The sequence below is a fragment of the Stenella coeruleoalba genome (assembly GCF_951394435.1).
Source record: "Stenella coeruleoalba genome assembly, chromosome: 15".
Taxonomy (NCBI): Eukaryota; Metazoa; Chordata; class Mammalia; order Artiodactyla; family Delphinidae; genus Stenella; species Stenella coeruleoalba.
In genome coordinates, this window is record NC_137161.1 from 1,198,296 (window position 1) to 1,221,098 (window position 22,803).

Consider the following 22,803-nt stretch of genomic DNA (forward strand, 5'->3'; position numbering starts at 1 on the left):
TGTCCGTAAATGAAATACTTGCTGGATATTAGACTGCTTCAATGCCCTCATTTTCGTATTGAGAGTCATTACTTTCTGTGTAATAAACTGTAGTGTTTGGAACTGAGGTTTTCAAATGAGTGGCTTTATTTGTTACAATAGATAAACCAATAGACCTTAGCGCAGTACAGTCACTTGCAATAAATACTGTCAATGGGAGATAGTTAAACGTTTGTACACGAAGGAGGCGGGTAAGTCAGACGAGACCTTTGTATGGAAGGGATACTGTACATTAAATTCTTTATTTTTTTTGTAATACTGTGGCCAGTCATTAATCTGAAGATTTCGTATATCATTTTATTGAAATGATATCTTAGCCTTTACACAAATGCCATGTAAACAAGTTGCTGAGTATTTTTTTCTCTCGTGAAATTGCACAAACCTTTCTCTATGTGCACCCGAGATCCGTCTGAAACGTTGGGTTGATGATTTTATTACATAGGCCTGGGTCTGAGGTATGATGTTACAGCCGAATGGACCATTGTAAATACACGTAGAGACAGAACGCTTTGACAGCAGCTCGATGAAGGACGCTCTCGGGGACCAAGTGTCCAGTCGCTGCCGCTGAGGACAGGAGGGGCAGGCCTCGCTGGACGGCACGGCGGTCTCCGACCATTGATGCCAGGACACTGCTGCTCCCCGCGGGGCCCTGGCACAGCTGGCTGCTTCAGTCGGCATCGCTTCCTCACTCGCTTCCTGAAGTTGTGTTTTAGGAGCTCCTGGAACCTGATTTTTCCCCGCCCCCTCCCATCACGGCTCCTTGGCAGGCGGAGGTGTCGCAAATGCCGGGGGTCCCCTGAGCGCCAACAGCACCGGGAAGGCCAGGATCGCCAGGGAGCCCAGGCTCTCCGTGGGCCCCGTCGCGGCCATCTTTGCCAACACCGGGCACGCCTTGCGGTCCTTGAGACACACCAGGAAGGTGAGTGGAGACACAGAGAGAGGACATCAGTGGTGTGTCCGTTCAGCCAACCCAAGTCTTGTGTTTCTGTAGCTCGTTTCTTAACTCTGGGAGGGGCCCAGGGGAGGCGCGCTCAGGCCGGAGAAGGACGAGGGCAGAGGCCAGGGCGCAGGAGTCTGGGTTCTGTCCTAAGCAGGGCAGCTCAGACTTGAGAAGAGTCAGCTGGCGCCATGTGAGGAATGGGTCTGGGGTGAGTGAGGGGGATGCTGACGGTGCTGGTGGTAAGCGTGGGAATGGACTAGGTGTGAGACAGAAAGCCCCGCCCCCCCAGGTGGTGGGCACCTGGGCAGGTGGACGGCAGAGGAGAAACCAGGAGCTGGGGGTGCGGGGAGGGGTGGAGTGAGCGAGGAGCTGTGCCGACAGGTGTGTGTTTGCTCCCGGGACGTGTGTGCGGATGCGGCGGCCCCGGGGCAGCCCCCGAGAAGGCTCGGGATGGAACGCGGCTGGGGCTGCCGTCCTCCCTCTCGGCAAAGTGTTTATATTCAGCATGAAAAGTGCCAATATCCAGGGTACGTGTGGGTCACTTAAGAGAAAATTCTGTTCGAATTTAACTGAAATAGATACTCGATGGCTTTAGTTGGATAGAATTTAACTGAAACTCCTGAACTAAAACAGACACAGGGCGATCTGATTAAAGGGTCGTTAAAACAGTCCCTAACCTGGCCTTTAAGGGTGCATCGTCAGGAGAAAAGTTCCCTCAGAAGAGGGGAGACGTGCTCGGCACCCAGAGGTGCCTGTGTAACATAGGTGACAGCGGCCTCATACCTTGGAGCCCTTGGTCTCCGTCAGGCCCGTCCAGGCCCTCGCCAGCTGGGCCTTTGTCTCCTCTGTCCCCCTGGTTTCCTGTCAAGGGCAAGTGACACACGCATTTGCTTGGAAGCCCCGATTCAGGTTCAGAGACAGACTTCCGCTGCCGGCGAGTGTGCGGTCCTGCCTTTCTGCAAGCTGGGCGCCTGCTTCCTAAGCTGTCTACCGGATCAAAAACGTTGAGAAAAGGACACCCAGCAGCGTCGGGCTGGATGGATTTGACAGAGTGCACCCACCCGCGTGACTCGCCAGCCTCAGAGCTGCACTTTTGGACCTTTAGTTTGTTCACAATATTTATGCCTGTGAAACAGCTGAGTGTTTGTCCTGTAGCCCTATGTTCAACGTGATTTTTGACAAATTATCTAAGGTGTTTTGAAACGTCCCCTGAATTGTGTTCTCTCCTCCTCCACCTGCAGCTGGTTTTGGTCTCTGGGAGGGGAGCCGAGGCCCTGCTACGAGGGCCCGCTTGTCGGCCTGTGCTTTGTGTGATGCTGGCCGCAGACAGCTTATCCTGAGTGATGTTCTTGGAAAATTGAGCCTCTTGTCAACATAGTGACGCTCAGTGAGGCGAGCAGCACTGTTGGGCGCGGTCTGTCCTGCCTGATGGTAAAAGCAGTGACACCAGTTTCCTTTCCGTTGGTGTTTGTCACTTTTCCCATCGCAGAGGGTAACACACCTTCTACAAAGGATCAGGAGCCCCCGGGCCGGGCAGTCGGGGCCTCCCGTGGGGCCTGGGCTTTCCTAGCCTCCAGAGCAGGTCCCCCATCTGCTGGGTCCCCGGGGGGAGATGGAAGCCCAGCCCTGACAGTGGCTTCTGCCTGAAGACCTACAGTATATATTCTCGTTTAATTCAAACAATAACCTTCGGTCATCCCCACCCCGAGGCAGGCGCCCCAGGGAACACGCTGACCCCGCGCCGTGCGGTGGCCTCCCCTGAATTCTGGGCCGTTTTTCTGAGACCCCCTAAAGTGATCAATGCTATTTTTGAATTTTATTTTCAAAAGTCTTAAAGGCATTCAGATCCCTATTTAGGGAAAACCTTGTTTGGTCTTTCTCTGAGGACAGCCGTCCCCCCCGCAGACTGTACTGGCGTAGATGGCCCAGGGACGGGCAGAACTCAGACACGTCTCCAAGACAACAGGGAGATGTCTGATGGTAAACTTGGGACGGGGTGAGAAGGTGCCTTGGACACGTTTGCCCTCTAGTGTTGAAACTATTCAATCTCCCGGCGTCTTAACAGTAATGAAATGATACCTCTAATTCTGGAAGCATTTTCGTCTGCTGAGGTATTTTAACTTAACCTCACAGAGGACAAAAGGAGCTCACAGAAGTAAGTTTCCCTTGGAAACTTTTCTCTTAAGCTGTTTTTCAGAAACAGAAAATTATTTGGTCAATAAGTTTGGAACAAATTGCAATCGCGAACTTTAAATCCTGAATGGGGGCCGTGAGGCTAGCTGCCTGGGGGCAGGCCGGCTGCAGGGGCAAACGGTTAGAATGTAAAATGAACTAAGTGTTAAAGGCCTTGTTGGAAAAGGTTAGTGGCCAACAGCTCCCTGTCTGGGCACCAGGCAGCCCTACAATGGCACCCCTGCGTGGGATCAAGATTCTCACCTCGTTTCAACTCGTCCCGAGTTCGTTACAGTCCTTAAAATGGATTTTTGATTTATAATTTTTGCCTTTTGCCACAGAAATGGTCACACATGCCAGTTTTCATGAAGGGAAGTGCTGTTACGTACAAATGGGGCTCCTGTGCGTTCATTCCTCACATTCTTCTCAACCCTCCTCCCCCAAATGTTATTCTAACGGTATTTGAGAAAACCATCACTTTTTGAAAAACGTTGTCACACCCGTGGGTTTAATAAGGAATTAACTGAGCTGGGCCTGAAAGCATGAAGGGCTGTACCCGAGGCGGCTTCTAGCAACGGCTCAACCTCCCAGGGCTTTTCTAGATGAGCCCGTGGACCCAGAGGGAGGGGAGGGGAGGCGAGGGGAGTGGGCCCCCCCCAGGCAGCTCAGACGTGTGTGTCAGACATGGATCGGCAAGGCCAGAAGGACCCTGGCTGAAGGCCAGGTGACTCTGGGCCCATTTCCCCTCTGGGTCTCTTCCCCCGCCCTGTCCCCGCAGGGGAGCCTCTCTGCGTGGTGGGGGTAGATTTCATGGTTGGGGTACTGGCTGGGGGCTCTGGCATGTGGCCGCGTGGTGGGTGGACTGCACTCACCTCTGGGTCCGGGGTCTCCCAGCTCTCCGGTGGGACCGCGGTATCCAGGGGGCCCTCGAGCCCCGGGGTGACCAATGGAGCCTGGGGGCCCCGGGGGGCCGGGGGGGCCAGCGGGACCCGGCCGACCGATGGACCCTGGTGCTAAGGGCTTCCTCAAGTGCGCGGCTAGCTGTGCGATTTGCTCTTTTGGAAAACAGAGATCAGACATCTGTTCATCAGAAGGGTGTTACGTAAAGCGCGAATATACTGCCTTTCAAAGGAAGTTTGTTCATGGATTGAAAAGGGCTTTAACCGCTTTGGAGACATGTTAAATGCTGTCCAGTCCTCGGTGACCCAAAGAGTGAATCACAGCCCTAGAGCTCCTTAAAGAGCTCATGACTCGGAGAGGCCAAAAGAGCTGAAAGGGCACGATTATTTGACCCTTGTGACCACTTCATTGAGCAGACATTTAGACCATGCCCCGTGCACCAGGCACCGCGGTGAACCCTGCGGGGAGGGGCCCCCCTCCAGTGCAGACCCCGAGGACCGCGGGCGGTAGGCCAGCCCGGAGCGTGGCTTGGCTGGAAGGTGGTGGAGGGTGAGGCTGTGTGGGGATGGGGTGAAGGCGAGGATGGGGCTGGGGGTGGGAGGGGCTGCAGCTCCAGGGGCGGGGCCGTGGGCGGGATGGGACGGGACAGAGGGCACTCACCGCTGACCATCCCCACACACAGCTCTCTGATGTGCTGCTCGCTGGCTTCTTTGCCCTGGAATTCACCCCAAAATCCATCATCGTATTGGGGGCACGCTGGCATCTCCTTGAGGCACCCCCACTATCACACTCTGCAAAGTAACCTTGATCATCTAGAAGAGAGTTGATCTAAATCCAGGAAAAGCCCGACACCAGTGAGTGCTGGCCCCAGAGAGGGACACGTACCGGGACTCCGGGTTTCCCAGTGATGCCGGGCACTCCTCGCACGCCCTGGAGGCCCATGGGGCCAGGGTGGCCCGGGACGCCGTCTATGCCGCCGGTGCCATTGGGGCCCTGGATGCCCTTGGGACCCAGCTCCCCTCGACTGCCGGACTAGAGGGAAACAGCAGGAAGGGGTGGGTCAGGGCATGGGCTTCTCCCTCTGGGAGAAGAAGGGCCGACAGTTTCCTGACTTCTGACCAGAGCAGGCCTCTGAGATCTGCACGGCCGTCAGGGCCCCGGGGCTGGCCCGGGGGCCCCGAGGAGCCAGCCTCTACCGGGCACTCACCTCTCCTTTGGGTCCGACAGGGCCACTGGGACCCTGCAAAAGAGCAGAAGGGAAGATGTGCGTTTTAATTACTTGCGTGTTGTTAGTTGGTGGGAATTACTTCCCCAGGAACCAGCCTAGCCGGTTATTAGTTGGGGACGGAAGAGAAAAGCAAGTCATTCCCTGGAGCTGCCTCTGATGGTGTCACGATGGCCACAGTGGTCACTCCTCTTATTCTCGGTTTCGTTTTATGTGGCTGAGGTTGTATTATAGCTACTGAGTTTTTAACCTTATTTTCCCTAAAGGGCGCTCCAGCGGCATAGTCCTTTTTCTCATCCATGTGTACTTTGTTCCCATTCTTTATCTTTTTTAACATCTTTATTGGGGTATAATTGCTTTACAGTGGTGTGTTAGTCTCTGCTTTATAACAAAGTGAATCAGTTATACATACACATATGTCCCCATATCTCCTCCCTCCTGCAGAGCTGAGGGTCTCTGTGCCTAAGGCTCCCCTTCTCCAGCTGTGACCTCAAGAGGCTGCCTGGCAGGACGGGGACAGGGACTGGGCCCCAACCAGACAGCAGACGGCCCAGGACCACTCATCCATCCATGCCACCGGCCTCCGCCCAGGCCACAGCTGGTGGCCCCCCTCGAAGCCGGAGGGAGATGGAGGGGCCAGGCTTTTCAGCTCAGACAGCCTGAGTGGTAAGTCGCTGAGAGCACAGTGTGAGGGGCACTGCCCGCCTCGCAGGCAGGGATGGAGCAGGTCGGGGGGCTGTTCCCAGGGTCCCGTGTGTCAAGGTCATCTAGGAATTCACCAGATGAAGGACACTCGCGCACACGACTGAGACCGTCTCAGCTCAAGCTGGGAAAAGTTGGCTCTGGGCTACAAGGTTGTGCTGGAGACGAGGGTCCCTGGGGCTGAGCCCTTTCCGTCTCCTCTAGACTCAGAGGAGGGCTCAGTCACAGAACTGGAGACCCTCACCACTGGGAGCCACGAAGATCTTCATCCCCAAACCCCCTGACTGTTCCGTTTCATTCAGCCCCCGAGGTGTGGCTCTGTCGACGAACTCCGTCAGGCTTTTATTCTAAACTCGACCTGAGGTTTAGCTCTGTGGAAGCAGCGTTTTCTGTAGCTCAGTCTCAACGCTGGCTAGTTCATGCTGGAGACACAGATGGAGCACAGGAGGGGGTAGAAAACCCCAGAGCCGGGCCTGGGGCCACCTCCTGCCTTAGGGGCCAGTCAGCAGCCAGGACGTCCCCTGCGCCTCGGTCCTCAGCTCGGCCCACCCCAGCCTGGACCTGCAGACGCTTCCCTTGCCCAGCCCCCACCCCGAACGTGGTGAGTTCTGTCGTCGAAAGTGAGGCCGACTTAGTCATACTCACCAGTTCTCCTTTATCCCCAGGAAGGCCGTCGGCGCCCGCGATGCCCTGAAACGACACAGCTCAAGGCTGCAGAACTGTCCACGCTGCCGTCCTCCAACCGTGGTGGGAGCCGGTGCCCAAGACCCCGACCCCGGCCCAGGCACCAAGCAGACAGTCAGCAGAGCCTCGGGTGGGTTTAGCCTCTTCTAGGTCCTCCTGCTGCTCCCGGGGGGTCAGAAGCAGAGCTGCGCCACCGCCCCCGCCCCTGCTCCTGGGCCCCCCAGAGAGAAGGTGCCGCCTGGAGAACAAACACTTCTAATCTGCTCCTGGAACCCAGATGGCCAGCAGGGAACACGCCCCACTCTGAGGGTCCCAGAGGAGCCGCCCAGGCCACAGGCGTCCCCCGTTGTACCCAGGAGCCAACTGGTCCCGGGTCCGGCTGGGTGCCCAGAGTTGTCAGCCTGGGGGGCGCGGCGGGAGAGGGAGGGAGATGGGAGAGATGAGAAGGATGCCCCCCAGCCCTGAAGACAGCGGGCAGCCCACAGCTGACCTGACCACCGGTCGCTCACCTGGTCGCCCTTCGGGCCTGCAGCTCCTCCCGAGCCCTGGGCAGAGAAAGGCTCAGCGTTAAAGAAACCACAGGGATCCCTGGGCGACCCGTACCCGCTGTGGAGCCAGGACGAGCTGGGGGCACCCGGGCTGCTGTGGAAACAGCCTCCTTCCCGGACGTTTGGCATCCTGGCCCCTACGTGTGCTGGATCCTCCTGTGGAGCCCTCATCTTTTTAGGGGCTCGAAGCCTCGCCCCACGTGGGGTGCACGCTTGTTTCACGGGCCCTGCTGCCGGACAGCAAGGCCTCTGGGCTCGGCGCCACCGGAGAATATTGGATCGTGCGGTGTTTGCACTCACACGATCCCAGGGCAGCTTCCCGCCGCGAGCTGCCGAGTCAGAGCCCAAGCTCGTGTGGATCCCCTTCCCGGGGGACTGCGGGATTGGGGATCACCTTCCCAGGGGGGCTGCGGGATCGGGGATCACCTTCCCGGGGGGCTGCCGGATTGGGGATCACCTTCCCGGGGGGCTGCGGGTTAGGGATCACCTTCCCAGGGGCTGCGGGATCGGGGATCACCTTCCCGGGGGGCTGCGGGATCGGGGATCACCTTCCCGGGGGGCTGCGGGATCGGGGATCACCTTCCCGGGGGGCTGCGGGATCAGGGATCACCTTCCCAGGGGGGCTGCGGGATCGGGGATCACCTTCCCGGGGGGCTGCGGGATCGGGGATCACCTTCCCGGGGGGCTGCGGGTTAGGGATCACCTTCCCGGGGGGCTGCGGGTTAGGGATCACCTTCCCGGGGGACTGCGGGTTAGGGATCACCTTCCCGGGGGACTGCGGGTTAGGGATCACCTTCCCGGGGGGCTGCGGGATCGGGGATCACCTTCCCGGGGGACTGCAGGTTAGGTATCACCTTCCCGGGGGGCTGCGGGATCGGGGATCACCTTCCCAGGGGGGCTGCGGGATCGGGGATCACCTTCCCGGGGGGCTGCGGGATCGGGGATCCCCTTCCCGGGGGGCTGCGGGATCGGGGATCACCTTCCCGGGGGGCTGCGGGATCGGGGATTACCTTCCCGGGGGGCTGCGGGATCGGAGATCACCTTCCCGGGGGGCTGCGGGATTGGGGATCACCTTCCCGGGGGACTGCAGGTTAGGTATCACCTTCCCGGGGGGCTGCGGGATCGGGGATCACCTTCCCGGGGGGCTGCGGGATCGGGGCCTGTCTGGGAACTGCCACAATCGCCCCTAAAATGCTAAAATAAAAACTGTCCATCGGCGCAGATGGCAGCGCGAGGAAGAACCCGCCCAAAGGGTCCAGAGAGGGAAACTTCCCTGTGACCTCAAAGTGCAGGCGAGGGTGACCGGGGTGGCAGGGGATACAGTAACCGGCCCCTCGCCCCCACGGGGACGGGCGCAGTGTCCAGGGCCTCTCTCGCTACCTCTTGGAGGCCCTGGTGCCCTTGGCATGCCCCTGACCCCTGGCGTTTCTGGCCTGAAGGCTGAGGAAGGGCCCACTGTCCCAGCCCCAGGCCGTGGTTTCTGTGGCCCACCAAGCCCGGGATGAAGGGGCGCCAGAGATGGCAGCTCCTGGGTCCTGTCACTGCCAGCAGGTGGACGGACGGCCAAGGAAGGCACCTGAGGTTCCCCTGGGACCTGGTGTAGCGCGGCTAGGCCGGAGCCCAGACACAGCCCACAGCCTCCTCCCGGGGCCCCCGGTCACCCAGACTGGGGCCCTCTGTGTCCCAAATATCATGGGACAATAGGGACACCCACAGTGCCCGACTACTGCGCACCCATGGTGTGAGGTGCCTCTGGGGGCCGCTGACGTGGCGCCGCTGTGTGTCCCGTGGGACTGTGGGTGGGGTGCAGGAGCAGGACACCCCTGCTAGGACAGCCACTTACCCGGTCGCCCATGCCACCTCGGAGGCCTTGGGGGCCGGGCAGGCCAGGGTCTCCCATGCTGCCCTTCCGGCCCTACAGACAAGGACGCAGCGCGTCAGCCCCCACAGGGAGCCCAGTGGAGGCCCCTCCCCAGCCCGGCTGGCCCACCTGGGCTCCCTGGGCGCAGACCTCACCCACCTGGAAACCGCGGACACCAGGGGCTCCGGGGGGGCCTTGCGGGCCCAGAGCCCCCTGAAAGACAGACAGAGAGTGTGAATCCAGCTCCGCCTCCCCCGCAGGGGCTGGGCAGACACAGGAGCTGGTCCCCAGCCATCTGGCCCAGTTACTGGGGAAAGAGGTGGGAGGGATCCTGGGGGGCAGCTGGGGGTCGCAGAGGTCAGGCATGCCCTCGGGCCCCGTGCGTCAGTCGGACTTGGCGTGGGGCACCGATGCCGATGTCTTCCTTATCTTGGTCTATGGTGGGGCTGAGAGGCGGGGTGCTTCCACCACACCTCCCAGGCCCCAGGTGGGTGCTCCCTCGGCCGGCTGGGTGCTGGGACTTTGCTTCCTCAGCACAGAGGTCTCAAGGACAGGACAGCTCGAGCCTGGCCACCACCGTGTCCCAGCTTTCACAGGCTCAGCCCCTTCATGCACCCAGAATGCCACCGCAGCCCACACAGAAAAGGGGGCCCCTCGGCTGTGGCTCCAGGCCCACCCCCACCCCAGGCTTCATTCCCCCGACTCACCGCTGAGCCCCTGTGGCCAGCCTCGCCACGCTCCCCGGGCACGCCAACGTCTCCCTACACTCGGGGAGGGGGACAGAGGGTGTCAGCGGGGTCCGCGCACACTTGGGTGGGGGGTGAGGGCTGCAGATACTCACGGGGACACCGGGCTCTCCTGAGGGGCCAGCCTCGCCCAGCTCTCCAGCTCTGCCCTGCAGGGGAGGGGGGAGCCCTGCGTGAGCTCTGCCCACATCCCTCTGCCCAGGATCCAGGCTGCGGCCTACCCGCTTCCCCCTTTCCCCCTCCCCCTCCCCTCCCCTCCCCGCTCCCCTCCCCTCCCCGCTCCCCTCCCCAGAAGAAAGAAGCCACCTACCGGTTCTCCTTTCTCACCCTTGGACCCTGCTCGTCCAGGGAGACCCTGCAGGTCAGAGGTCAGAGGTCAGCATACAAGACCAGAGGCAGAGCACCCCCCAAGGGTGAGGGGCTCCTGCAGCCTCCCCGGCCTTGATGCACAGCCCCCTGCAGGCGCCCCCACTCAGGAACCCACGGGAGGAGACCACTGGCATTGTCCCTGGGGCCATGGCAGGAGCCCCATGCACTCACCGGCAGCCCATTGGGACCCTTCTCTCCCGGGGCACCATTGCGACCAGCTTCTCCCTGTGGGAGTTTGGGGGGACATGGGGTGCTGAGGCCCTGGAGGCTGAACTCCCTGCAGACCCCTCCTCCCCTGCAGAGCGCCAGCCAGTACCAACCTTCTCGCCATCGAGTCCCAGCACACCGTCCCGGCCATCCTTGCCCGGCATGCCCTGGGGACAGCGGATGGTGTGAGGCCCAGTGGGCAATCAGCCTGGTCACCCTCCAGACCACGCCCACCAGCCCCCCCCTTCCCCAGCCCCTCCCTTCCCCAGCCCCCTGCACTAGGTCTGCCCTCCTGGGCGCAGGGGGCAGGTAGTAACCTGTGCTGCCCTCCGATCGCACAGATGAGGGCGGTGAGGATGCACCCAGACCACACGCTGCCCCCCGCGTCCCGCGTCCGCCCAGACTCTTCATGCGCCCCAGGGAAGTTCTGCTGTGCCCACTTTACGGACGGGGAAACTGAGGCTTGGGAGCCAGGATTTGGGCTCAGGCCTGCCGAATCCTAGAGGCTTGACTAATTTTGGAATCTCAGACACAGCCGTGTGCTGGGAAGGTGCCAGGAGAGCAGCTGGGGTCCCTCCCTCCCCTCCTTCAGCCTCCCACTGCCAGGCTGTGCTACCCCAGGTGGCCTCCCAGGGGCCCATCCTCTAGGGCCAGGATGGGGAGGGGGCCAGGAGGAAGTGGGGGTCTGGGCTGGGTATGGGCACATAGCAGGGATGAGGGGGCACAGGTGGGGAGGGCCAGTACTCAGGACCCTCAGAATGCCCCCCACCTGTGCCACCCGGTCCCCCACCACCCTCACGTGCCCCTGGAATGCAGATGAGCTCAGCCCGAGACCCTCTACCTCTGTGTGGTCTAGACGGCAAAAGATTCCGTGGCCTCCGGCAAAACGCAAGTGTGCGGGCCCTTCACCCACAAATTAGGCATTTCCAGAAGGCGACAGCAGAGCGAAACGAGGGAGGGCCGGTGGCCCGCGCAGCTGGCCCAAGTATAGCCCAGGGCCGTGGGAGGAGAACGACTCTCCCGGGGAAGCGGGTGCAAAGGGCAGGGAGCAAGGGGCCGGCAGAGCCCCCTCCGCCCCTATGCTGGCATCCACGGGCACTCACCGGCTCTCCGACCAGCCCGGACATGCCAGGGACGCCTTTAGGACCAGGCCTGCCCTGAAAGACAGGCAAGGGACCGCAGTTAGGCCCATCGGGACTGCTCCTTCCAGATACCTCACTAGGTCCAGGGGAGGGGGGCGGGGGAGGTAGGCCGGGAGCCTTAGACGCGCCGTGCGCCCCACTTTCTAGGTGTTGAGCTTGGGCCGGGGACAGCTGTGTCGGCCGGGTCCGACCCCCAGGGGAAAAGGCCCGTCACCCCGGGAGCTGAGGGTCCCGTGGATGCGGCAGCATCACATGGCCGCCTCCTGGACCTCCGGCCGCTAGGCTCAGGCGGGGGGAAGATGGGATGGTTCAGAGACGGTCACTTCATTCCGTGAGATGCTGAATTATCTCTCGGCTTCACTTATGTTCTGCTCAACCCGAGAGTCGTTGGCTCTGTTACTGCATCTCACAGCTGGGCATCCTCGGCCCAAGGTCAGGCCCCACCGCCCGGGGCCTCTTGACGGATGCCAGGGGCCAGGGTGCGCACTCAGAAGTGTGGTCCTCCGGACCCTGCCCTGCTGCTCCGGAGAGGGGTTGCCGAGGTGACAGTAGCTTCAAGGAGCCACGGGGGCAACAAGGCCGGGGGACTCCTGGGGGAGCTGCCTGGGCAGGGGGAGGGCTGGGACCCCCAGGCCCAGCTTGGCACTGTCCAGCGGCTCCCCCCCACCCGCAGGAGAGGGCAGCTGCCCCTCGCCTCCCTGGACTTACCGTCCATCCCCCACCACCCACCCGCCCTGTGGATCAGGTTCTCCCAAGGAAGGACCCAGAGAACACAGGCTCTCTCACTTACGAGGTCGCCCTTGGGGCCGCGCAACCCCTCTGGGCCCCTCTCGCCTCTGTCACCCTGCAATGACAAGGGGGGACGGGGAGAGAGTTAGCTCAAGAAGGTGGGAGAGCAGGGTGACGATGCTGAGGGTCACAGAGGTCAGAGGGACACTCACCGCACCTCACCTCATGTCTGGAAAGAGAGAACGCAAATCTCCCACGAAGGACGGGCTGACTCTGGACTCGCCCCCTCCCCCCAGGTGTGTCCACTGGTACCTGCCCAGGTGTGCCACATGTGATTCCCCCCAGGTGTGCCCACGGGATGGGCAGCCCAGTGGGGCTGGGGGAGGCGTCAGAGTGAGCAAGAGAGAAGAGAGCCTGGGCCTGCACGGGACCACCCCCCACCCCCAGACACACGTACCACTTTCCCAGGGGCTCCTGGGATCCCGGGGGGCCCTCGGAATCCGATGGGACCCTGTGGAGGAGAAGGGGCACCTGAGCCTCTCCTCTGAAGCCTGGGCAGCATCCCCCAGCACCCGGCTCCATCTGGAGAGGCCCGCCGGGAGCCCCCCACCCCAGCCCCCCAGCAGGCCCCTCCCCCGTCATCCCCCCAGTGGTCCCCAAGCCCCTCCCCCTCCCACATTTGCCAAGGCCTCCCCTGCTGTCCCGTTTGCCTCTCCCATTCCCTTTGGGCCCAAGCCACAAAAGCCTTCACAGGCCCCGGTTTTGGGAAACATCCAGTGAGTGGAGGCCCAGAGGGCTGCGGTCACACAGGCCACCTGTGGCCACTGGTGAGGACCCACGCTCAAGGGGCCCATCTAACGTCTGGAGGTGGCCCCCAGCCACCTCTTGACCTCGGGCTGGCCCACAGCCCCTCAAGGGCCAGGCAGCGGGGCGCTGGTGGACTTACCCGGTCCCCGGGGGGTCCGAGTGGCCCTGGAAACCCTTGTAGGCCCCGTGGACCCTGCAGGGAGAGAGCTGGAGCTGCAGGGCCTGGGCCGGCAGCCCCCGGGACCGCACACCTCCCAGGAGCTGCTGAAGGGCTCTGGTATATCCCCCAAAACCCTGCCTCAGGACCCGCACCCGATTCCCGTCCTGGGAGTTGGTGGACTGTCCCCACCCCACATCCTCACCTGTCCAACACCTCCCCTTACTCACCTGCAGCCCCACGGTGCCTGGGATGCCAGGGGGCCCGGGGGGGCCGGGGTCACCCTGCAGGAGAGGAGGGTGGCATCAGCCCCGAGCTCTCCCCCACCTCTCCGAGCCCACGGCCCCACCCCGCTGCCAGAGCCCTTGCCATGCGGGGCGTCGCCCCACTTCAGAGCTGAGCCCCCAAGGCCCAGAGGGGTGGCCCCGTGTCCTCCCCCGCCCTCCCCAGACACCTCCTCCTGGCGGCGGCCAGCCCCTCTGCTGCTCACACGGCAGTCTGGCGGCTCGCGCCGCGCTAGAGGGCACCCAGCCTCGCCCGCAGCCTGTGGGTGAGGATGCCCAGATGCCCTCCAGGGCAGTGGCAGGGACTACTGGGGGCCACTCCGGGCTGAGGCCCACCTTCTCCAGCCCGCAGCGGGCCCGCCCAAGCTCAGGGAGCTTCCGTGTGAGGCCAGGTGTTGCGGGCTCTGTGCAGAGACCCTGCCCCAAATCACCCGCCTCTAAGAGCCGGGCCCCGAGGGGAGGCGTGCACAGAAGCTGCTCCGTCAGAGGGCACCGAGATGCCGCCAGCACGTCCTCACACACCCCCAGCCCTGCCCGAGACCCAGCCCCCACGCCCCCAAGTGCCTGTGCCTCCCAGCCACCCCCGGGCGCCACCCAGCCGCCAGCCGCCTTCACCTTCTCGCCATCCTTGCCGACTTCTCCTTGCTCCCCTTTGTAGCCGGTGGGTCCCTGAAAGACAGCGGCGGGTGGACGGTACAGACCCCACAAGCGGCCCTGAGCCAGTTAAGGCCTGCCTGGCCCACCGGCCCAGCTGGGGAACAGAGGCCCGGTTGGGAGGAGAAGGGCTGGGCCAGGGAAGGGGGCTGGGGGCCTGAGGCCAGCCTTCCCCCATGCCCTCTCTCAATGCCCCCCCCAGTCCCCAGCGGGTCACCGCGGTGAAGGGGGACAGGGACAGAGCGAGGTCCCCCAGCAGGGCAGGGGCCAGCCCGCCTTGCTTCCTGCAACAATCCTGCAACCAGGGCAGGCTTTCTGGACGCCCACCTCCCCCCGGACCTCCGCCCACACGGGGGCCCCGCCGCCTCCTAGGGGTGTGAAGGTGAGCTGGGGTCTGAGTCAACCCTCAGTGGCCGCTCACCTTGAACCCTGGCATTCCTGGGGGCCCCGGTGGGCCTGGCGGGCAGATGGCCGGGCACTGTTGGGAAACAGAATGGTCAGACCCCTCCCAGTAAACCTGGGGCAGTGCTGAGGTCAGAACCCAGGGGCCTGGAGATGGGCCATTTGGGGTGGGTGAAGGGGAGCTCGGGCCACATGGGGGCCTCCTGGGGAGCCCAGACAGGGCCTCATTCAGGGCCACCGTGGGGCGCGGTGAGGGGCCGCAGAGCCAGAGCGCGGCCGCCGGCCCCTCATAGCCGGCTCCGATGTCTCAGCCCCAGCGCAGGTTCAAAGCAGCTATTCAGCGTCATGGCCGCCGGCTGCACAAAGGGGCCTTTATCACGCGCCCGGCTCTGCAGCCAGCTCTGCTCGGGGGTCCCCTCGGCGCCAGAGGTGCCTCCGGGAGGGACACGTGGTCCTCGGGCACAGGCCGCATGCTCCACACCTGGGGGCTCGGCGAGCCCGGGGCGGCATGGGGGTGTCTGGATCATTCCACAGCTGCTCTGGCACAGAGCCAGTGCCATCCACCTCCCCCAGCTGTCCTCCTCTTTCCAGAGGACCCCCAAACCCTCCCTCAGAACGCCAACCGTCAAGCACTCGGGACACGGGCTGGGGAGAGAAGGGCAGCAGGGGCCCCAGTGGGCAAACGGGCTGGGCCAGGCTCTCCCTTTAATAACTTCCAGCCGCTCCGAGGAGGAGGCCGGGTGCTGGCCTGGCCCACGAACAGCTGTGCAAACGAAGCCCACAGGCCCCAGGCCTCCAAAGTCGCTGTTTTCTTCTGACGGGAGACACAGCTCAACAACCAAAAGCGGGCCCCAGACTCCGGGCTGGAAGCTTTTGTGACGGGGAAACCTCCCGTCCGCGCCCCCAGCGCAGCCACGCTCCGTGCCGAGGGGCGGGGCGGGGCGACACGTGATTCTGCTTAAATTGACTTCAGTTCGTGCTGCTGCGCATGCCGGGGTAGACCGGTGAGGCGGGGAGGGGCAGCTCGGGGGAACTGTACCCAAAGCTGGTGCCACCGGCACTGAACCCGTCCCTAGGGGCCCCCGTCCCTGCCTCCCTGTGCTCTCCAGACGGGCCCCTCCCACCAAGACAGGCACCCCGACAAAGGGCTTCACAAAGACAGCACGTGCCCACCTGAAGGTCAGTAACGCCTTCGGGAAGGACCCCTGGGCGACCCTGGAACAGAGAGACGCCAGTTTTGACGTGGCCCCCCCTTCCCTCCCCCCACCCACTCAAGACCTCCTGGGGACTCAGGGGCCCTTCATCCCTCCGTGGCCAGTGCCAGGTACTGCTGGTCCCCCCCCTTGCAGGGCATGTGACAATGACAGAAACCACCTGCCCTTGGGGCGGGGTGGCCACTAGGCCTGAGCCTCACTAGCCCTGGGTCAGCTGAGGCACATGGATCCGGCCTGGACTTGGCTCACGTCTGGGGTGTGGCCAGGACTCTCGACGTGGACATGGGAGCTGGGGCTGGGGGCATGGGGGGCCCGAGGACGGGCACCCTGGGGACAGGAAGGCAAGCCCACCAAGCAGTCGTCATGCCTGGGACTCCTCCTGAGAGGCTCTAGAACCCTGCCCAGTACTCACAGGGGGGCCGGGAGGTCCCGGGGGGCCAGGGAGGCCTGGAAGTCCAGAGGGTCCCTGTGGGGGGGATGATGGCTTAGACGGAGCAGGGCCAGCCCCGACCTGAGTGAGGGGCCCCGCGACTTCCAGAGAGAAGATGCCCCTATGGGGGCACCCCCAGTGCTGCCGTGCTGGCCCGCCCCAGCCCTGCGCGTCCTGAGGTCTGCGCTGCCCTGTCCTGGGTGTCAGCCACGAAGGCCCACCAAGAAAGAGGGCGAGGGGGGCTTCCCTGGCACAGTGGTTAAGACTCCGCCTGCCAATGCGGGGGACACGGGTTCAAACCCTGGTCCGGGAAGATCCCACATGCCGCGGAGCAACAAAGCCCGTGCGCCACAACTACTGGGCCTGTGCGCCTAGAGCCTGTGCTCTGCAACAAGAGAAGCCACTGCAGCCAGAAGCCCGCGCACCGCAACGAAGAGTAGCCCCCGCTCCCCGCAACTAGAGAAAGGCCGCGCGCAGCCAACGAAGACCCAATGCAGCCAGAAATAAATAAATAAATTTTAAAAAAGAAAGAGGGCGAGGGGGAGGGAGAGGAGGGGCACAGGGAGGCGGTGACAGGGGAGGGAAAAGGGAAGGAAAGCGGGGAGGCCCCCCCCATGGTTGCATTTGGGGAGTCCTGGCAGACACTCACCGGGGGGCCCCGGAGGCCAATTCCGCCTGGGACGCCGCTCACCCCTGCCTCTCCCTGGGGGAGGTAAGAAGTGAGAGTTGGGGGTCTGCACCCAAGGAGCTCTGAGGATCCCCGGGGAGTCCAGACCAGGCTCCCATATCCCTACACAGGGCCAGCCTGCCCTCTCCCCCCTGCCCCAGTCCTGGTCTGGGACCTGGTCGCCATGTTGGCTCGGGGTGTGGCGGGCATGCTCGGGGGTGGGGGGGGGGGCACGAGGGTTATCAGTACTCACGGGGGGTCCAGGGAGGCCTTTGCCCTGCAATGCCAAGCACGGGGTCAGAGCTTGCTTGGGACGGGAGGAGGTCGCCCAGCACCCACCCCGTCCCCCTGAGCTGTCAGGTGAGTTGCTGGGGATGAGAAGGCACAGCCCAGATAGCACCCAGGCCCCCAGCCCAGGGGCCAACCCCCAGGAGAAGCTGCAGAGGGGCAGCACACGTGGCATTTTGGGGTCCCTCAAACTCCCACCAGGAGGAGAAGACAGTACTCACCCCCAGCCCAGGTGGCCCTGGGGGTCCCAGACTTCCCTGCGGAACGAAAGGGGGCATCAGGGGTGGGCTGGGCCCAGGCACCGTCGCCTATGTTTGCAAACCTGTCCCCTTCCCTCTCAAGTCCATCTCCCCTGAGGAGGGGGTTCTTGTTTTATAGAAGACCGACAGGGGGTCGGGGGGACCTCTGATGTCCCAGGGGCCTGGGACTGGTCCTTTACCAGCAGTCCTGAGGAAAAGCCTCCTACTGCAGGCCACCAGGAAGGCACATGCCAGGTGTGACCTGAGCCACACAGCATAGCCTGATGCCCGGCTCCTCCAGGAAACCCTCCAGACTCCTTGGTCCACAGTAGGAAGCCCCAAACCTCCAGCAGCTGGTGGCCTGCCCGTCCGCCCAGCACCCTCCTGGTCCTCTTGCTGCCTTGCATCCCAAGGATGGGGCCCTTGTTCAGGAGGCCCTTCCCCTCCTGTGCCCCAGGCTCCCTGCAGAAAGCCTGGAGCTAGTCCCCCCTCCTCCCTTCCCCCACTTTCCCCCACTCCCCCAACGTCCTTGGAAACATCAAAGCAGCCACTCTCTTCCTTGTTTCCCACTCAGAACACTCCTACAGCCCAGTTCCCAAAGGCAGGGCTGCGTCCTGGCGCCCTCCCCCCATCACAGCCCCCCTGCCCTCTGCACCCCAGGGCTGGGGGACAGTCACTTCTCGAAGGGGGGACAGGGAGGGAGTTGTCGGTCTCAGCTTTGCACTTGGAGCCACGAGAGGAGTTGGTTGGTCAGAAAGGGGGTTTTGGTGAACAATGGTCAGACTCGGGGGACAGGCTGGGTGACCGTGGGCCCCTAGGGTGGGCACAGAGAGAGGGGCAGCAGCTCACCAGAGGAGGAGGAGGGCATGTGGGGCCGCTCACGCCCCAACCATACCAGCCCCCGCAGCACGGTCTGAGGGCTGGGACAGCTCTGACGAGAGGGGGCGAGGGGGCACTCATCACCCTGTGTCCTCATGCCCTCCAGCCCCCTTCCACCCCACGGCAGGGGCGGGGCCCAGCCAGTGCAGTCACAGCAGCTGCCCTCAGAACCCCACAGCCTGTGGACAGCTGGTGCTCAGCCTGGCTGCCCCTGGCTGGGACCTCGCCCCTGAGCTGAAGCCACTGGACGCGGTGCCTGCCTTACCCGTTCTCCGGGGGCGCCCTTGGGTCCAGGGGGTCCATCGTGCCCGGTCAGACCCTGGGGAGGGAGGTGGAAGGAGGGATGGAGGGGTCACATGGGAAGGACGTGCCCTCTCGGGGAAGAAGCAGGCGTGGGCTCCGCCCTAACTAAAGCCTGTTGAGAGAGGCCAGAAAGACCCTCGGGCCGGGCACCTTCCCCTCTGGCCCCACCCACCACCCACCTGGTGGGAAGCCAGCGGCTGGAGCACCTGCCGGAGTGGGCAAGCCCAACGGGCAGGAGAGTTCCCCTCTGACATCCCCTCCAGTGTGTGCGAAGCCCCCAGGCCTGGGGCCAGGCCTTAAGCTCCCGAGGAGCCCCTGACGCAGGCACCCTGGGGCTCGGAGGGGTCTGGATAATGGGCCTTTGTTCCCAGAGAAGCCAGAGCTGGCGGGACTTTCACCTCGCCTGTGCGCTGGCGCTGGCGTCTGGCAGACGGGGCCAGACACTAACAGGCATGGGATGAAGGCCAAGGGACCCTGCCGGGGGACATCCGGAGACACTCTTGGGCCTGGCTTTCCTGCTTGAGCTGGCCCAGTTGGAAAACAGCAATTAAATCTGACTCCTGGGCGCTGGGATGGAACCCGTCCAGGCTGGGAGGGGAGTGGGGGGCTCGTGGGAGGAGAAGGAGGGGCCGGCACACTCACATCCACACCAGGCAGTCCCGGCATCCCGGCTTCTCCTGGTTTCCCTGGCTTCCCCGGGGCCCCTTTCGGTCCCTGTGGAGGGAAAGGGCAGAGGTGTGAGCGAAGCTCCAGCCAGAGCCTTGGCCTTGACCAAGGAGAAGAGTGTCCTCCAGCGGGGCACGACCTAGCAGCCCTGGATGGGCCCCTCTTCACCAGAGCCCCAGCCCTCCTGCTGCCCTGCCCTCCCCTTGCTGGCCCCAGGAGGCCTTACCCCTCCAGCTGCCCCTCTCCTCTCCTTCGGTCACATCTGGAGGACACTCACCCAGACGCTTTGGCCTCCCCAGCTAAGGGCCAGTGGGCCCCTCTGTGGGCCCCTCCGTGAGCCCGGGACCCTCAAGTCCAGGGCCTGAACGGCTCTAGGACGGCTCACTTGTGGGACCTCTGGCGGGCTGGATGTGCAGGTCTGTACGGACCTCTTCCCTGACCTGCCGGCACTTGCCCGGAGACTCACTGGGTCCCACCCACACCCCTCCCACCTCTTCCCGCTCTGCCCCTGCTCCAAGGCCGCCCTATGGCAACCCGGGGCCCAGCATGGTGGGAAGGGGTGTCAATGACCCCCCTGCTCTAGGCCCACCCGTCCCCTCCAGACTAGAAGGAGGCCTCCTCCCCCCACCTCCCCCCACACCCCGCAGCCAGGACACTCACCAAGGGCCCAGGCAGCCCTGGAGGACCAACTTCTCCCTGCAGAGAGGGAGACGCCCACACGTGACCAAGGGTCCTCTGGAAGCTCCGCCCAGGGGAGCAGAGCTGGGCCCCAGAGGAGGCCCCAGGAGGCAGGATGGAGCCCCTCACCCCATCATCCACACCTGTAGGCACCTCCCCTCTAGGGCCAGGTGCAGAGGCAGGTGGTGGGGAGAGGGGTGAGCTGGACAGACTGGGGATTTGAGCCCACTTTGAGGGCACAGGGACACCCCAGGAACGGTGGGAGGCGTCATGAAGCCCCACCTCTCCGCCTGCCTGAGAAACTCCAGAAACCCGGTCGGAGGTGGCAGCCTCCAGACACACAGAGGACCGGGAAGGCACCCTGGCACCCTCTCCACCCTGACGGCCACTGGCTCTGACATCTTTCACCCGAGGCTTTCAGGCCAGGCTTTAAGTGGAAACGTCCCCAGAGGGAACGACTGGGGAGCCCTGGGGCGCCAAGTGCCCAGCCCCACCAGGAGGGGAGGCCACCTGGGTCCAGGGCCCAATACAGCCACACTGAGCGACGGCCCTGCGGCTGGGGTGGCGGGAGGGAGACTCAGGACCATCAAGGGCCAGGCAGGGCCCTGGGGACCCAGAAGGAGGCAGGTTCTACCCAGGGAACAATACTGGTGAGGAGAGGCCTGCAGGGCCCTGACTCTCACGGACGTGGCTGAGTCGGGGGCTCTCAGCCCGCCGGGTCCTGGGGGCAGCCTTCAGGGTCTCATCTGCCTCCCATAGAGCTTCGGCCACGCCTAGGCGGGGGCGCCCTTGGAGGAGGCCACTTCTGGGGCAGAGCCAAGCCCCAGCCCCGTCCAAGGCTGGCTCCAGCCTCTAGTAGCCGCCAACGAGACCCACCCAGAGGGACAGCCTTTACCCCCAGAAACGAGGAGTGCAGACCCCTCTGGGGACCCAGAGACACACACCCAGTGCCCACACCTCCAGCCCCAAGAGCACCATGGAGCCACCCGCCCCCGTCCTGGGGAGGCAGTCCCCGGGGGGTCCACCCCCGAGAAGGAACAAGGATCGTCTTTGTCCCGTTTCACTCCCCACAGGGGCGCTGGCTCATCGCCCCAGCCCTGGGAGGTGCAGTTAGCTTTCTCTCCATCAGGACCGGGGCTCAGGGAGGTTGGGGCGGCAGCGAGAACCCCGCAGAAGCTCCCCGGCCATCCCCGCCCACACACTCACATCAATGCCGTCCTTGCCTGGCTTCCCAGGTGGTCCTCGGGGGCCGGGGGGGCCTCGAGGTCCCACTTTCTGAAATGGAGAAATGTCATCAGGCAGCTGCATCCCCACCCTCTCCCGCTGGCGGGGGGGGGGGTCCCCCCTGGTTGGAGGAGAGCTAGGGCCTGTCCAGGGCCTTGGCAGTGTCCCCTGCCACCTCGCCTGGGCAGGAGGGGCTGCGTCGGGGCTGAGCCCCGCAAGCAACAAAGGCCACATTGTATCTCTCTGGTGGAGACACAGCGCTGGCACCGGACCCTGCCTGGTGAGGAGGGGCAGGCCCTGCGCGCATCTCCGAGGTGTCCTGGCGTCCGTGGAGGCTAGCCGGGGGATGGCGAGGAAGCTATGGGGCGACAGGACTGTGCCCGCTGTCCCCGGGGCCCCGGGCTCCCCGGCTCCCTCGCTGCCCCCGGGGGTGAGGCGGGGAGCTTATCCCCTGGCTGCGCTGCTCAACGCAGACCTCAGAGCCACGGACCCCCACCCCAGCCGCCTTCCAAGGCGAACCCAGCGCACCGGGGTCCCGCGCTCACCTGCGCCCCGGTCACGGTCACGGTGGCGGCCAGCAGCTGCCCAAGCAGGAGCAGGGCCAGAGCGGGGGCTCCGGCCATGGCTGCACACACGCTCTGAGCGGAGCCGGCGGGGTGGCAGCGGCCTGAGCTCGGCTCGGCGGGCGGGGCTGCCGGTGGGCTGGACGCCAGTTCCCGCCCCACTGGCCCTCACACAAGCCCCCCATTCAGCTGGGCCCACCTGGGTGGGCGGGGGCTTCTGCGCTGCCCCGCGCCTCCCTGCCGAGACAGTCGGGGAAGAAAAGAAACCCAGTGGCGTTTTTTTGGCCAGCCTCTGAGTTAAAATTACCCTGGGACTGGTGAGGTACACACATGCACCTTTTAGCAAGCAAGAAAGAGGCTCTTTTCTCCCCTTGGTCCTCGACCAGGGTGTGGAGAGGGAGAATCCCACGTTGAAGGGCTCCTTTGGAGAAGGGGCAGTCCTGTCAGCGGGGTGGGTGAGTCCCATACTCCTCCCCAGGGTCCGGAGAGGGACCCAGGCTGCCCAAGGCCCAGGAAGACCCCCAGAGAGGGTGAACACGCCTGTGCCAGGGGTGAGACAGGGCCCACCGCGGCCCCGGTTCCCACTCCGGGGCCCTGCCGTGGGCAGAAGAGACTCTAGGGCCATGCCTGCTAGGCTGGAACGCTGCCCACAGGGCCCTCTCCCCAAACTTTAACTGTACTGAGTGGTCCATTCATGTGAACCAGCAGTGGCAAAGGCCGGACTCTCACCCGGCCCCGCCCCCGAGAGCCAAGCGGGGGCCCTGCAGAGAGGAAGGAAGGCCCACCGTGGTCCTGAGGCCCGAGCAGGAGCCCTGAGGCGGGCGTGGGCCGTTCCCGTTTCTCACAAGCCTTGGCAGCCCAGCGGTTGCCAGATTGGGCACGCTCTGCTTCACCCCGGGAGCGCATGGGGACAGCGGGGTAAAGGGCAGCCCCCGGGGACACTCAAACATCCAGGTCACCTGCAGAGCCACTGAATGCCCGGAATCCCAGCCCCGCCTCAGGCGTCTGAGGCTTTAGGACTCCCTGGGAAACGCTGCTTTAGGATGAGCTTCGTTTCTGCAGGTGAGAGCTCAGAACTTTTGAG

The 22,803-nt window shown here is 63.8% G+C and overlaps 1 protein-coding gene across 3 annotated transcripts; it reads right to left on the bottom strand.

Annotated features, from left to right (window-relative positions):
* Nucleotides 1-113: 113 nt before the first annotated feature.
* Nucleotides 114-22,556, bottom strand: COL9A3 (collagen type IX alpha 3 chain). 3 transcript variants are annotated; one of them, XM_079945786.1, is made up of 32 exons: nt 21,702-22,556; nt 21,139-21,207; nt 19,915-19,950; nt 19,231-19,302; nt 18,551-18,604; nt 17,389-17,424; nt 17,133-17,156; nt 16,862-16,915; nt 16,195-16,248; nt 15,742-15,783; nt 14,588-14,644; nt 14,128-14,181; nt 13,459-13,512; nt 13,211-13,264; nt 12,722-12,775; nt 12,326-12,379; nt 11,497-11,550; nt 10,507-10,560; nt 10,358-10,411; nt 10,128-10,172; nt 9,913-9,966; nt 9,779-9,832; nt 9,231-9,284; nt 9,054-9,125; nt 7,172-7,207; nt 6,624-6,668; nt 5,259-5,291; nt 4,937-5,083; nt 4,712-4,766; nt 4,024-4,206; nt 1,763-1,840; nt 114-939 (listed from the first exon to the last, which is right to left on the bottom strand). In XM_079945786.1, exons 1-32 carry the CDS (start codon nt 21,777-21,779, stop codon nt 749-751), a joined length of 2,055 nt encoding a protein of 684 aa, XP_079801912.1. In that variant the 5' UTR covers nt 21,780-22,556; the 3' UTR covers nt 114-748. The 3 variants fall into 3 exon arrangements, with proteins under 3 accessions (XP_079801912.1, XP_079801911.1, XP_079801913.1); XM_079945785.1 differs by lacking the exon at nt 21,702-22,556 and having other exon boundaries at nt 21,139-21,671; XM_079945787.1 differs by lacking the exons at nt 114-939; nt 1,763-1,840; nt 4,024-4,206; nt 21,702-22,556 and having other exon boundaries at nt 4,750-4,863; nt 21,139-21,671.
* Nucleotides 22,557-22,803: the final 247 nt, after the last annotated feature.

Bases quoted from the DNA above. Each gene is read 5' to 3' on its own strand.
- COL9A3 (XM_079945785.1), bottom strand. From the start codon at position 21,390: ATGTGGCCTTTGTTGCTTGCGGGGCTCAGCCCCGACGCAGCCCCTCCT. The intron at 9,285-9,778 runs GTGAGTCGGGGG...TCTGTCTTTCAG, and splicing joins CTGGCCACAGGGGCTCAGCG to GGGGCTCTGGGCCCGCAAGG. The intron at 4,207-4,711 runs GTGAGTGCCCTC...GTTTTCCAAAAG, and splicing joins GTGTGTGGGGATGGTCAGCG to AGCAAATCGCACAGCTAGCC.